Source organism: Solanum verrucosum, unplaced genomic scaffold (assembly GCF_900185275.1).
Source record: "Solanum verrucosum unplaced genomic scaffold, falcon-dt-bn FXZP01000189.1, whole genome shotgun sequence".
Lineage (NCBI taxonomy): Eukaryota > Viridiplantae > Streptophyta > Magnoliopsida > Solanales > Solanaceae > Solanum > Solanum verrucosum.
In genome coordinates, this window is record NW_026020814.1 from 1622077 (window position 1) to 1638732 (window position 16656).

Below are 16656 nucleotides of genomic sequence, written 5' to 3' on the forward strand. Positions count from 1 at the left end.
ATTAGGAGGAGTGTGCATTATTTAGATTAAGCCAAAAATCAAACCGAATTGCATTTTCTCTTATTCGGTATGATTTTTCAATTTTTTGTTTGGTTTTAGATTTAACATTTAAAATTTTTAGTTTCTTGGTTTGGTTTTAGGTTTTGAACAACAAAAACCAAAAAATCAAAATATTTAATAGAGTATATATTGTGTTTATTTACACTACACTTCATTCTTGGTACATAGTCGATAAGCAATCGATTGGCATTAAATAATATTATGCGTGTAAGTTTATTTTTGTTGTCATGTTTCATTATACTTTTAAAGGTTGACTGTTTAATCAAATATATATTGATATCTTGTCAATGATATCCATTATTTCAATAATGTGAATCAATATTTAAAAAAAAAAATTATATTAAGAAATTTGATTTAACCATTTCTCATTCTTTATAAATAGGTATTTCTCTCTGTCATTCAAAATAACTATTCAATTATAATAGACTTGTATTTTTTATATGATACAATTGAATAATCGAAAAACCAAACCCAAAAAGTCAAATAACAAAGAGAAGAATTGAATTAAATCAAATTTATCTTGATTAGGATTGGATAACATTTTAGCAAAAATTTAAAATCGAAAAATCGGATGTACACCACCATAATCAGTTATATACTCCATAAGTATTGATCCATAAGATTATTGTGAATTTCATTTACTTGGGTTTGAAGATAAAATAGGACCAAGAGAAAGCGTGTGCTATGTTGGACCATGCACAATGTACCAAACAGGAAGGATGATTCATAAATTTCACAATGATTCACCATCCATAAAATCTTAGGAATTTAATAACCTTGCAATTTTGAGTTAAAATGTTGACGTCAAGAGTATTTGGGGGTCAAAAGGTGGATGACAATTTTTTTTGTACCAATTCAAATAGTTGAAGAACATTTTAATTCCTTCTCCGTTCTATATATTCTCCATTACCTATAATATATGATTCGAAAATGAAATACATGTAACGATTCCCATGGTCCCTTTGTGTTTTGGAATTCCTTTTGCATAAAAGATCTTTTTTCGTAGCGTTATTATGCTATTTATGACTTGTAGAGATGAGCAGCACAATTTTTGAGGTGATCAGGTATATGGAGAAGAAATTTTTTAATTTTTGAAAATCATGAAAGTTTGACAAAAGTCAACATTTTGGAGTAACGAGCTTGGATTTGAGTTTTGACGGTTCTATTAAATCTTGATAGTGATAAGGAATTTGGGCTGACTACAATCAACATTTGGTTAAGACAATCACAAATTAGTTCTTCGATAATTCCACTAGGTTCGAAATGCATTTTAAAAGTGATACTCAAAAGATCTTAAATCTTACTTCAAGTTTTCTGTATTTCCTTCATTCTATTAATCCGGGGAGGCAGATCAACCACCCCAAGGCCCAAAATTTAAGCAATGGCAGAATGAAGAACCAAAATTGAGTTTTTGGCCAAAATATCAAATCATATACATAAACAATGCAAATCTTGTACATAGTGTTTCTTAAATTATGAGAATGAGAATGAACCTTATACAATTTATATACAACTTCAATTGCTAAAAGTATCATCACAATACAAAATAATTAATAGAAAAATATACAAAGTCAGTACGTAATCTGATTGAGTATACATAATAAATACATTATTGATTATACATATACATATAAAATATTCATGAAATTCATGTGGATCATCAAATAAATCTTGTCGTCTGTGCTTAGTTTAGCATCATCTAAATATCATCATGATACAAAATATATAATTAAATACACAAATTAATAGAAAAATATACAAAGTCAGTAATCTGATTGAGTATACACAACAAATACATTATACATACATTTGTAAAATATGAAATGTATTTGGAATATGATAATCACATAACTATGATTTTGATTATGAAATCATATATTATTAGAAAAATATAAAAATCTCAAATAAAGTAACTCAAACAACACCAATAGCAAAAATCCTGAGCCACCATGGCAAAGCAAGGCACCTCAACAGAAAGAAAAGAGAGTCCAAATCAAAGACCAGTTCTGAGAATGGTTACATGACATACAAGGCAGAGAACAAGAACCTAAAAGGCAAATAAAAGACCAAACTATAGCAGAAGTAAATAAAACAGAGTCTAGATAGCACACTTGATGACGATAGATAGCATTGGAAACACCAGCATTACACTGCACTGTTCACTTCCCCTTTTTCTAGGCACCAGTTGGATCCTTAATTCTTGTCAACATTCTTGACAACAACGACAGCAACAGTTCGACTCATGTCTCTCACGACCCAATGTTGGGTACTCAGCAAAGGTCTCAACAACCACAGGCTTGGTGGGAATCATATTAACCATACCAGCATCACCATTCTTCAACAACTTCGCCTCCTTCTCCAGTTCCTTACCTCAACACCTGTCAATGTTGGTCAAGATCTCAGCAAACTTTACAGCAATGTGGCAGTCAAGCACTGGTGAATAATCCATTTCCAATCTGGCCAGGATAATTCATGATGATGACCTGGGCGGTGAAGCTGGCTTCCCCCTTGGAGTTTAAGGCAACAAAACCACGCTTAAGATCCTTAACAGCAACATTCTTAACGCTGAACTCAACATTGTCACCAGGGAGTGCCTCCTGGAGAGCTTCGTGGTGCATCTCTACAGACTTGAACTCATGTATAGATTCTTCAAAACTTTCAAAATAAAATTTACATATTTGAAAACTACACAAAAAGTACTACAAGTAAATATAGCTAATGAATCAAATATTTTTTCAAAAAAGCTTGAGAAAATTATAGTCAAAGAACCTTTTTGTTTTTTACCACAAGAGAACAGGTCATTGGACCAACACAGTAGCACTCTTACTTGCATATACATAAGAAGGGAGACCGAGTGTACATGTCATGGATATATAATTATGCACATTAACATTTATCTGACTTAGTTAAAGTGACATAAGACCTAACCTCCCCAAAAGCTGATTAGTGTTTGCTTCAACCACTTCCAGAAGTCTTTCCATCTACAACTTTATTCCTGACCACCTCCTCAGGCAGCACAACCCTGAAAACAGCATAATCGCTCAACACTTCCTAGTGCACCAGCACTGGAACTTGGGGAAGAAAAAAATATCCGTCCAACTCTTTGATGGACAAGCGCCATTGCACAGGGCTCCCAGGCCAGATAAATGTCATATCCAGTACATAGATAAGGTCTGAGCGATTGATAACTATGGCCATTGCTTTGGAAGCCAGACTCCTCAATCTTCTGTTTTTTCAAAGGAGATCAGGAAAAAGTTGTAGATCCCTGGTAGCAGAATATTCAATGGCTACAATAGCTGCATGACGCAAAGGATGCCAGCAACCAGAACTTCGCAGTGCCCATTGCCAAGGATGTAGACAAGCAGCATTATTAGTTATATGTTCAAATTTACCTATTGAACCGTCCAAAGTGATGTTTGCTGGTTTTCCAAATTAGAGGGGCTTTCTAGATAGTTAGAGCAGCTACCTTCCTTGCTGACCTCATTTGCAAGAGTGGCTGATCGAGGATATTACCTGATCAGAAGCACTTGCAATGATCTGCTTAGTTGAAGGATCTACAATAACAGCAGCATTCAACAGAAGATGTTGCCAAAGTAATGGTACGAAAACTGATTGCGACTCCTCTTCTTGTGATGAAAGTAGTGAACTGGTATATATGATTTGACAAGTTGTAGAATCTCATATGGCATGCAATCATCTTCATTTCCAACAGTCATACATAAAAGCAGAGATAATTGAGGTTCCCCCCACACGCTTCACATGCTGCAAATTTTCATCTGATTCAGCATTGTGACTAGAGTATTGGGTTCAATGACAGAAGCAAGCACGTTAACTGTGGGTTGGAGGTGAGGAAGAAAGGATGATTTCACAGACTACACTCTCAGTTTGATGTGAATTCACATGTATTATTAATCATCACTCACAAAACATAAAGGACAAATTTTACTCATACCTTGTATTTCTGCTTCCACACTAACAAAACATTCCTTACTTACTTAATCAAGGCATCTTAAGTTGGTGCACCTTTCTTCTGCCACAAAAGCCAAATCACACTTAGAACCTCAACAACACAAACATCAAAACCCCATAAATCAACAAATTATAGTGAGTGAGTTTAGGGATTTCTGATTTGGGTAAATGGGTTCCATATATTCCCCTATTTACATTTTAATTTGGGACAGATTTTTATGGGCCGTGGATATATAATCTGATAATGATAGTTTTATTTTCAAGGGGTTAAAAAAATATGGTAAAATTATTTTCTTAAAATAAGGAGATAACAGTTTTCCATTTAAATTTTCCCTATATTTTTTGTTTTCTCTATTCTCTTATTTCAACAAAAAATAAAAGGTGGCATGGTATAAAAATAAAAATAAAAACTTTCAACCACAAAACTCAATATTCATTTGATAAATTTCTCTTATATTTTTGTCCTCTCGTATTCTCTCATTTAAAGATCCATTCGGATATCACATTTTACATACCCTATTTCTTTTTTCTTCTTTTTTTTTTTTTTAAAAAAAAATCTTCATTGAATTCACTCAATTAATTATATTTATCATAATTTATACAAAACTCATACACTGAAATATGTTTGTATAAAATTTTGGTTAATTTTCTTTTAGTAAATCAAATTGTATGTCATATTTTATATATATATATTCCATTCCATACACTAATATATGTTTGTATATTACCTCATATAAAAAAGATTATATAAGCCATTGTGTATAACCATATATCCATTATATATATATTTGTAAATAATCTAGTCTATAAAAAATATATTAGTAAATCAATTTATATACCATGCTATATATCAGTTTCATACTATAAATTCATTCCAGAAAAGATATAATGAAACAAGAAAATCCATACACATTAAATACACAAGTCAGTACTAAACAAACTTACAATATTAATATACTCCATATAATATCTATAAACAAATTTATATACACATCTCAATTTCTTTTATACATAATTTGAAAAAAGAATTGAGATTGGATTGAAAAACATACAGCCCAATCCACACATTTGACCGAAACTATTAAATTTCAATTCAAAATTCAAAATTCAAAACTGACATTAATGATGTTTTCTTAATCTGAAAATTGTTTAATAATACTATAATAGTGATGTTGGATAGCGTCTCTAATCTTCTTCGTCTTTAACGTTAGGTTAACAATAATGAAAAATATATAAAATCGTGACTTAAAGTGGGAGAGAGAACATCACACTGAAAGATCGAGTGTTAGAGAAGTGATGAGAAATTGAGAATTGTATTAGTAATTTGTAACTATCAATAGTTATGCCTAAACAAAACAAATTACTGATTTTAGCCTAAAGATGTGGGATTGTCCCAATCTTTTACATTTTGTAATATAAAATTATGTTTGGTAAAATGTAAATAATAAATAGTATCTTTATGTATGGTAATATAAAGTCTTAAAATTATTGTTATGCAATTTTTCGATGTAAAATTAAATGGTTTTACAATATTTTGATTTTTCGGTTAACCGAAGTAAATTATTTAAAAATAAAAAATCAAACCGAACAACTAAAATTTTAAAATTTAAAATCAAAATATCGAAAGCAAAATTAAAAATATGCCCAACCTTAATCTTAAGTGCCGCATTGATATTCATATATTCCATTTTTTTTTAAATAGATATGTTTGTGATTGCAAATTTTCAAATACACATAATTTTATAAGGAAAAATTACAGAAATCCTGCATTTTAATTTACTTATTACCATTATCCCCTATAAGTTTTACAAATCTCCAAAATCCCTCATTTTCGCACATCAGATTAATGTATCTCGCGCATCAGATTAGTCTATCATGTATAAAATGTACATCAGATTAGTGTATCATGTATAAAATGTAATGTATCTTACTTAACGATTAATGTATCTCGCGCATCAAATTAATGTATCAACGCTTATATTATTGTATCAGTTTGAGGGATTTCTGTAATTATAAACTTTTAAGGGATAGACTGTAATTTTGCCTTAAAAGTATGTGATTTCTGTAATTTGTCCATTTTATAATGACTCACTAGTCAATAATAGTAGTAACTAGTTAATTCTTTAATATAATCATGCCACATAGACAATCGTTTCACACCAAACATAAATCTTCTTTCGCAAAATATAAAAAGAGGAGTTTTTTTTTTCTTTTCCAAAATCTTAATCTATAAGTACAATTTTTACATTTTAAAAAAATAATTGAAATCGCGATGCGAAATTCCAAATCATGAGTTTTGAAGAAATTGATATTTGAAAGCATGATCCCATATTACATATCTAAATGTTGATTTAATATAATGATTTCATAATGAATGTCCAAATGTCTACCGGGTCACCTTCTTTGGCAAAAAATCGATATTAATCACCAGTGGCGTAGCTACAGCCATCCCTGGGTGTCCGTTGAAAAAATATGTTGTATATATATGTCAAATTCTACATTTAAAGGATATATATTTAAAGTTGGACACCCTTGATAAGCTATGCCTTTGGCGCAATGGTAATGGATATCCATTTAAATGAAAAAGTTCTGGCTTTGAACCTCAAATAACACAATATGAGTACTATTCCAATCGATTGGAGTAGTTTGTAAAAAACAACACTTTGCTAGTGTTATAAACCATTAAGAATTCATCAATTATGAGTTTTTGTGTATATAAGACACATGCTCTGTAACTTGATTTGAATTCAAGGGCAGATCTACTAAGATAATTACGGCTTTAATGGAATTCAATAAAAAAAAGTAATTTTAAGAAAATAATCAAGGAGTTGCTCAAGAAATTTAACCTTCTTGAGACAAAGGTGCTGGACACTCCTATGAGAACAAATGTGAAGCTTGATAGAGATGAAAATGGCGTGGAGGTCAATCAAACCATGTATAGGGGAATTATTGGGTCACTCCTGTACCTCACTGCAAGTAGGCTAGACATAGTGTTCAGTGTAGGGATGTGTGCAAGATTTCAAGCAGCACCAAAAGAGTCTCACCTGAAGGCAGCCAAATGCATCCTGAGATACCTATAGGGAACTCAGGACCTGGTCCTCTTCTATCCTACTGGTGACTCTTTTGATCTAACAGGTTATGCTGATGTTGATTATGTAGGTTTTCTGGTTGATCGAAAAAGCACATCAGGCATGACATACTTTCTGGGATCAGCCTTGATTTCATGGGGAATAAAGAAGCAGAATTCCGTGGCATTGTCTACTGCAGAGGCAGAGTATGTGGCTGTTGCATCATGTTGTGCACAACTACTATGGATGAAGCAACAGTTGGAAGACTTTGGTGTACTCACAGACACTATCCCTCTCATTTGTGATAACACCAGTGCCATAAACATGGCTAAAAATCTTGTCCAACACATGAGGACAAAACACATAGATGTGAGACATCACTTTCTAAGAGACAATGTTGAAAAGCAACATGTGGTGATGAAATTCTACAAGACTGAAAATCAATTAACTGACATCTTTACCAAACCTTTGAGTAAAGAATGCTTCATCAAAAATAGGATGAGGCTGGGGATGTACAAGATCATCTAATTCCTTGACAAGTTTGCACAAAATCCTCCATGTTGATTATGTTAAGGAGGGCAGGTATCTATACTTGTTTTAATATGTGTCATAAAAGAATTCATTTTTGGTGCCTTAATGCAGGTATACACTCATGATTTGTCTAGCTGAAAGGAAAGTTAAATCACACAGGCAGAGTTACAAATTGAAAGAAGGATCTGGTCCTCATGAGGTTAGTATCATTAATACTACACTGTCTAAACGTCAACATCATTGCCACGTGTCACTCTCCCATTCATCACGTCAGTTTTAAATGTCCCATCATTTTAAGACCAAAGGTCGCCACTTTTGGGACCCGATCCCTTTCAACGTTAAATCCTAATTCTCTCCAAATTTCTCTCAACATTCAAAATCAAAGGTTGTCAATCCTAAACCTTCTTCTAAAATCTTAAATTTTCTCTGCGTATTATGTCTCTCTCTTCTCTTCAAAATGTCTAACTCTGAGTCATCTTCAAAGGCTCCACTCTCCCAAGAAGTTGAAAATCCTAGTTCATTTGACTTCTCCATTCCTATTCCTGAGGATTCTCCCTCTACCCCAGTCTGTGGGGGTGGTGAAATGGATGAGTATTTCTCTCCTCAGACTGAAATCACAGCCTCCCATGTTCCTTCGTCTGACGAAGTCTTGGTCTGTTCTCCCACCCTATTATTTTCTGGTGACAAATCTCAGAATTCAGAGGCTCAATCTGTAGGAAAACCTAGTGCTGAACTTCTTTATGAAGAAACAAAGGTTGGGTCTCTGGCTGTGTCGTCTACCATATTTGAAAGGCTATTTGAAGGAGATCTACCAGAGGGAAAGGGTCTGAATTCTTGTATACTAACAGCAGGGGCAGAACTAGTGGTTGTTCAAAGTTTAGCCTCACTAAGAGGAGATACTCAGTCCACATTGTTGGACCAAGAACTGAGGTCACCGGATCAGGTCCCTTATAGAAGTGAACCTATCTTCGACTAAACACCAAAATCCTTCGATGTTGGGAGCGATAAGGAAGAAGAAGAAGAAATTCCATTGAAATGGAACTCAAGGGGAATGCGAGGAGGAAACAAATCTCAGGAATATGTCCCTGAGTTGGAAACAGTTAAAGCCACCCCTAGTATTGGCATTGTTGATGAATCTGCAAACAAGAAAAAAAGCGATAGAAAAAAGGGAAGGGAAAGTTGGTACCGACTCATCCTAAAGGAGACAACATAAAGTATGTTACAGGAAGTGAAACACAAAAGGTTATGGGGAGTACGATTGCGGCAAGCAAAGCCCAAACTGAGAGAAATAGAAAAAGGAGGAGAGAAGGGGTTGAACCTGAACAACCTGCCTTTGCTCCCCTGTCTATTGAGAACAATGAAACTAAATCTGAGGATGCTGCCAAGTATGTGGCAAAAAGGAAAAGAGAAGTTGAGGAAGAAAGGGTTAAATCCAAGGGAAATCAAAAAGGGGGAAAGAAATCACATGCAAAGAGGGTGAAGGTTACAAAGCAGACACCTCTTGTAAAAGAAAAAAGGCAGTTGAAGGAACAATCCGTAAAGGGACCTAGTCCCAGGGTTAGAGACCAAATAAAAGAAAAGGAATTGACCAGAAAGGAGCGGATAGAGAAAATGGAGCAACAAAGAGTATTGAATGGTAGAGTCTTTGATCCTGATATTCTGACAAAATTTGGGATGACCAATCTGGTTGATGCTGTCATCATTCAAGGATAGAATTATCTTTTTGAACCACCAGTTCCATACTTGCACGAACCTGAAGTGCGTGAATTTTTCTACAAAATGGAACTACTAGAAGGGGGTGGAATCAAAACCGTTGTCAAGAATATGGAGATTCATCTTAATGAAGAGACTCTAGGAATCATTCTTGGAGTGCCTGTGGTAGGAATTCAAACTATTGAGGGTTGTAAATGGCTGTAAACCAACTGGTGATTTCTCGAAGCTTGCTACCAAACGAGGAGATGCCAAGCGTGCAGGGCTCCCTAAAAAGTTTCTTAAAGGGGAGTATCAGTTGATGTTCGAGTTCATTAACAAAGTAATGGTGCCCAGGACTAAAAAGAGAACAGTTGCTTCTGCTACCGATCTTTTCCTCATGGAAAAAATGGTTGAGCTTGAGGAAATCAACCTCCCTGCTATTATGCTGGAACATAGGCATCGAGTAAAGACATGTCAGAATGCCAAACACGACATTCCTTATGGGTATTTGCTAACCTTTATCTTTAATCATTTTGAAGTTCCAGTTGGAAAAGGGGTACCTGGTACCACCAAGCAGATGTTCACTATGTCTACTCTACTAGAATGTGAGTGCGTTGAGGGACAGGCTAGGGGAAGATATCAAATGGCGGATGTACTGGAGCAGCATGTTACTCTTAAGAGGGAGGTGACTGATCTCACCACGATTCTGAGCGACAAGGAGATTGAAATCACAAGGCTCAAGTCTGAATTGCAGAAAGCTGTTTCCAGGTCCCCTGGTACCGGTGAAGGTCATGACCAGGTGCTCAAGGAGTTGAGGGATGAAAACACAGTGCTGCTGGAGACAAATGCCTCTCTCAATGAAGAAATTAAGTCCCTAACCAGGCAACTGATATAGGCCCATGAAAGTGCAAACGAGCGCATAATGATATTGATGCGCACTTTTAATCCCTCCCATCCTCCGTCCTAAATGTGTCTTGTCTCTCTAGTTTCTTTTTTTGTTGTTCCACCTTATTATCTTAAACTTTTGTGGCTTAGTGTTGTTTTGACTACCTACAATGGTCAGTATTTGTGATCTAATGCTACTTATGTCTCTGCCTTGCTCGTGTGTGGTTTGATTATCTCTTCTTGCTGTCATACGCATGTTTTGTGTGGCCCTGAATTTTTGCATGCCTCGCATTTTAACTTAAATATGTTTACTGCTCTACCTTTTCAATGATGTCAAAAGGGGGAAACTACTTTTGTTTGCATCTTGTTAAGGGGAACTGATTAAGGGGGAACAACTGATTAAAGGGGAATCGATTAAGGGGGAACACCAGTGATTGAAATTGAATGAATGATTGTTCACTCATGAGGAGTTAATGAAGATTGTTTGTCATCATAAAAAAAAGGGAAATTGATAAAGACTTATGTTCCTATATGTTTTGATGATCTCTTCACAAGTGTAGGGACCTGGTCTTCTGCAGAGTATGAATACTAGTCCAGTGTCAAAGTGCTGAACAACTGTAAAGCTGTCCACGTTAGAAAGTTGGTGAAGCTGCAAAGTACTTCACCAATCAGAAACGACGAGGTTGTTTGTACGTTGGATAATGATTCCTCATGGTATATATCAAACAACAAACAACATCATTCATCATTCATTCAAAGAGAGGTACTTTCAATCTTCAAAACAACAAAGGACCTGATAGAAGTGCTTCTATTTGCTTTCAGTACCAGCTGCATTTGTCTGCTTGTAATAATGCTTATATTGTAGGATTGATTTCACTTGTGAAAGAAACGTTTCAAACTTGTGTGAATCATTGTAAGAACTAGGTTAAAGATAACTTAGTTTCTTACTCTAAAGTCTATACTAATCGGTTAGGATTAGTGTAGTGGGCAGAGTTGTATCTGCTCTGGCTCAGCTAAGTAATAAGAGGTACTACTTAGAGTTGGGATTAGTATGTTAATCTCAATTTGTAAACTGACTTTTACTTTTGCTTGAGAAGATTAGTGAAAGCAGTTTGAAAAGTCCTGGCAGGCCAGTTTGTGGTTTTACTCCCTTGAGCAAGGAGGTTTTCACGTAAAGTTGATTGTCAATCTTTACTTTTAGCATTTGTTCTTTACTGTTTATTATTGTAATTGTGTTGAGGACCTAGTCCATCTACATAGGTGGACGCATACATTCCAACACTTTCAGAATGGAGAAGTAGCTAGGGTAGTTTGGCGATATCTTAATGGAGCTGCTGGGATAAATCGTTTAACTTACTTGAAACAATCTATAAGAAAGTGATGGGATACCAGTGGTAATGCTAGAGTCAAAGTGGCCTTTTAAGTGGTACCTATGATTATTTTGTGGGTCTTGTGGAAAAGAAGGAATAATATACTTCACGGAGGGATTTATTCAACCGAGAAGAGTATTGGAGATGCTAATGATATCATTAGGAAGTTTATCATGTGTAGATTCAAGATAAAATGAAACATATCAATGGTCATACATGGTTGTTTCCTTAGAAGGATATATACCATCATATAGCTTCAGAATTGTGCGATGGTCTCCTCCCCCTGATAGTTGGTTTAAGTGTAACACCGATGGTGCTTCCAGAGGAAACCTAGGACCCAACTCTGCTGCTCTTAGTATTAGAGACTCTTTGGGGCATTTGGTGGTTGCGAAAGGAGTTAAAATACAAGATACAACAACTTTGGTTGCTGAAGCCAGAGCCATTAGAGAATGTATGGAGTACTGTAAGGTTCATAGAATTTTCAATGTTATCATATAATCAGATTCTATAGCAATGGTACAAATCCTGGAGGGCACATGGAAAGCCCCTTGGAGTGTGGTGCTGGAGGTTGATTATATCAAGAAATTGAGAAGAACTATATCAGCAAGAGTACAACACTCCCTGCTGGAAGGAAATACTCTTACTGATTTTTTCGCTAACCTAGTTTTTGTTCTTGCAGGTGACTACGTTTTTAATCGAAGGCAAAAATATATTAAATCTAGATAAGCAGGGCATTCCTCATCTAAGAAGGCAAGTATTAGATTGTAGTTAGCTATACAGTTCCACCAGACCACGTAAAGTAAGAGAGACCAATATCAACAAGAAAATGCATTAACACAGGTTATGTCTAGAGTAAGTATAAAAGTCAGAAGAATTTCTTAAAGATTTGGGTAACACACCTGGTGAGAGCATTTTTGGTGTATTTCTATACCAAATTAGGGCTTTGATGCTTCTAGTGGGTATCTCGACTAACTAGAGGCGGATCTTGGTGGGGTTCATGGGTTCGGACGAACCCACTAGTTTTTTTGTAGATCCTATATTTGCATTAGAAAATTAAATAAATATATGTATATTAACATATGGTCCCCCAAACAAAATTGATTTAGAACCCCCAGCCTCTTAACTTAAGCTCCGTCTCTGCAACTAATTCAAGTTCTTGTCCAGTAGATCCTTTCCAGAGATCAAGCAAAGTGTAGCACACATGGACATTAGTTTCAACTTAATTTTTTAGATTTGATGGTGGTATTAATCTCTTGAGAGATTCAATCCATTAATCTTTAGAAAGGGGAAGAAATTAAGGTCCATTTTCACAGGCCATAGATGAAGAGTTAAAATCCATGGAATACAACAAAGTCTGGGATCTTGTTCAATTACTAGAAAGTTCTAAAAGAATCGGGTGTAGATGGGTCTTCAAGACCAAACGCAATTCTAATGGTAATATTGAACGATATAAAACCAGACTTGTTGCCAAGGGATACACTAAAAAAAGAGGCATTGATTATAAAGAGATCTTTTCACCGGTCTCGAAGAAAGACTCATTAAGAATTGTGTTGGCTTTGGTAGCTCATTATGATTTAAAGTTATATCAAATGGATGTGAAAACCGTCTTTCTTAATGGAGATCTCGAGGAGGATGTTTATATGGACCAACCAGAGGGTTTCAAAATTAAATAAAAAGATCAAATGATGTGTAAACTAAAGAAGTCAATATATGGACTCAAACAAGCCTCACGACAATGGTATATAAAGTTTAATGATACCATAATATCTTTTGGATTTAAGGAGATTATCGATGATCAGTGTATATACCAAAAGATCAGTGGGAGTAAGTTTATATTTTTAGTCCTATATGTTGATGACATTTTACTTGCTGCTAATGATTTAGACATATTGCGTGAGACGAAAGACTTTCTCTCTATGAACTTTGAAATGAAAGATATCGGTGAGACATCCCATGTGATAGGGATAGATATATTCCGTTGTAGATCACAAGGATTATTGGTACTGTCTCAAAAGGCTATATCGAAAGAGTTCTAAAGAGATTTAACATGAACAATTGTTCAGCAAGAATAGTTCATATTCAAAAAAGGGACAAATTAAATCTCATGCAATGCCCAAAGAATGATGTAGAATGAAAAGAAATGGAAACAATTCCTTACTCTTTTATTGTTGGAAGTTTGATGTATGTTCAAACTTGCACAAAACCGGATATTAGTTTTGCGGTCGGAATGCTAGAGAGATATCAAAGTAACCCTGGAATTGATCACTGGAAAGCTGCAAAGAAAGTCTTAAGGTACCTGAAAGGAACAAAGGATTACATGCTCATGTATAGGAAATTCAATCACTTAGAAGTTACTGGATACTCAGATTCAGATTTTGCTGGATGCGTTGACACTAGAAAGTCCACATTTGGTTACTTGAAGGAGCAATATCGTGGAGGAGTGCTAAGCAATCTGTCATTGCTACATTCACAATGGAAGCAAAATTTGTGGCATGTTATGAAGCCACAATTCATGCATTATGGCTGCAAAACTTCATTTTAGGACTTAGGGTTGTCGACACCATTACCAAGCCGCTGAAAATTTATTGTGATAATACTGCAACAGTATTCTTTTCCAAGAATGATAAGTACTCCAAAGGTGCCAAACATATGGAATTAAAGTACTCTACCGTCAAGGAAGGAGTTCAGAAACAAAGAGTGTTACTTGAGAATATTAGAACCGATCTCATGATTGCAGTTCCGTTAACAAAAGGCTTACATCCAAAGACATTTAAAGAACATGTTCAAATAATGTGTCTTGGTTGTACTTATGATTGATGCATTTATGATGTTTTTACACTCTGAGCTCAAATTATGTGTTTCTGATATACATTAATGAATTTCTTGTTTCTCATAATGGTGTACACATTATTGTTCTGAGATATTACAAGATAAGTCTCTATGAGACATTATTGTGGACCATAATGTTATATGTTTTATAGCTTATGAACCTAATATGATGAGTTGCTAATGTAGTAGTATATGGAATGAAGTATGTAGCTTAAAATTTATGTACAACTGTTATAACTTGCATTAGTAGTTTGTTATATTGTGGTATGCATGTTGGACATTATAGAAGAGATTTATTACATGCGCCACTAGTGTTTATGAAATATTAATGTTATATGGTCATTGGGCCAAGTGGGAGAATGTAAGAATTATTATTAATTATTTCTTACTTAAGGCCCAAGTTTACTTATAACCCAAGTAATACTATAAATAATATTTAATAATAATTCTTACAGACATGGAATCTGATTTTAGAAAGTTTTGTTTTGGGCCATTTTGGGGATCTGTTCTTTTTAGGATAAATTACTTATATACACACCTTTTTTTTCTATAATTTCCATTATTCCCTACTAGTTTTAAAATTTTCCAAAATCCCTTATTTTACTCCCAAACCCCCAAACGCCAGATACATAAATCCTAACTCCTAAAACCAACGTTTATCCCTTCCTTATTTCACTCCACAAATTTCTCTCTACTTTTAGTCACACCAACACAATTCCTTCTTTTTCTCCGATCTATCAATACCTTCAACAATTTTAAAAATAAAATATATTATTTTCTTTTCTTTTCTTTTTTCTTCATCATCGTCTTCTTTTTCTCATCTTTTTTCTAATAAAGTTTAGGCTTATCATAACCTCATGTATATATGTTTGTTTCTTTACGTGGATGTAAAGGTGCCTAGAATTGGAAGACTTACATTTCAACCTTTTCATTCAATTATATGTAGGTGTCATAATATATATTAATGTATGATTCACATTTTTTCTTGATCAAAATAAGTAATTTACATATCTCAATTGTTACACTTTTTATATGTACAATATACATAATAATAGCATGATACATTTATACAAATATGTGATACACACGCTCGATATTCAAAACTTATCTGATCCATCTCAATTGTTAATTCATTTATAGCATGTATCATATACAATATATTATGATGATACATTTTTATACAAATCACATCCATATATAAAATAATGACCACATCATAATCCATAGATGCAAAATTACAATACACGCGCGTTGTTTACCACTAATGTATCATGACTTACATATTCACCTCAACGATGTATCTGATCTCCAATCTTTTCCTCAACTCATCGATCTCTAATTCAGTTGCAATGGCTGATTTGAGATTCACAAACCAATATTTTGACCAACAACAATCCCATAACTTTTGTCGACAAGTTTAATTCAAAAATTGAGAATTTGTTTGGAAGAATGAAAAGAAGAATTTTGGGATCTAAAAACACATTACATATACATCAAACTAGTAATGTATCAATTTGTAATCAGTAATGTATCATGACTTATATATCAATACCATAATGTCCTTTGTCATATATTTAGCAAAATGCCCACCTTTATCAACATCATATTTTTCAGAACAACAATCAATGGCAAAACTAGCAACAATCAGGAGTTCAGAACAACAATAAATGGCAAAAATGGTGACAAACAAGCAACGCAAGAAAACAAATAGCCCCCAATCCCCAAGCGAAAAACGAAATAACCTTTGATTAGCTCGGGTTTATAAGTTCAACGCCAATATTTTGAACAACAACAATTTCATAACTTTTGTCGACAAGTTTGATTCAAAAATTGAGAAAGAAGAAATTTGAGATCTAAAAACACATTACATATACATCAAACTAGTAATGTATTACGACTTATATATCAATACAAATTCAAAAATTAAAAACAGAGGGTATACATAGCAAATCCAAACAACTTGAATCAAAATTGAAAGGATCTTCGATGAACTTGAAGATTCAAAAGGAAATCATTTGTCCAACAACAATTCCATCACTTTTGTATCCTTCATAACTCACCTTGCTAACCCAAAATTCCGACTAAAGTTTTTTAATCAAGTCTGAAAGGTTCCTTACTGAACAGGGGGAACAATTTGAAATTTTGAATTTGAGAGTAAGAAGAAACGTAAGAGTAATTTATGGGATTTAATTAGATTTTCAGATTTTATTCCCTTTTTAGCGCAACAGAAAGATTCTTCTTGTATTAGAATA

The 16656-nt window shown here is 34.2% G+C and overlaps 1 protein-coding gene and 2 pseudogenes across 1 annotated transcript; 1 reads left to right on the forward strand and 2 right to left on the reverse strand.

Moving 5' to 3' along the window:
* Positions 1-2234: 2234 nt before the first annotated feature.
* LOC125813258 (elongation factor 1-alpha-like) lies at positions 2235-2685 on the reverse strand (annotated as a pseudogene).
* Positions 2686-3015: 330 nt separating this feature from the next.
* Positions 3016-6478, reverse strand: LOC125813309 (tRNA-specific adenosine deaminase TAD3-like; annotated as a pseudogene).
* A 7237-nt stretch (positions 6479-13715) lies between these two features.
* LOC125813310 (secreted RxLR effector protein 161-like) lies at positions 13716-14117 on the forward strand. Its single transcript, XM_049492803.1, has one exon. It carries the CDS (start codon positions 13716-13718, stop codon positions 14115-14117), a length of 402 nt encoding a protein of 133 aa, XP_049348760.1.
* The last annotated feature ends 2539 nt before the right edge of the window (positions 14118-16656 follow it).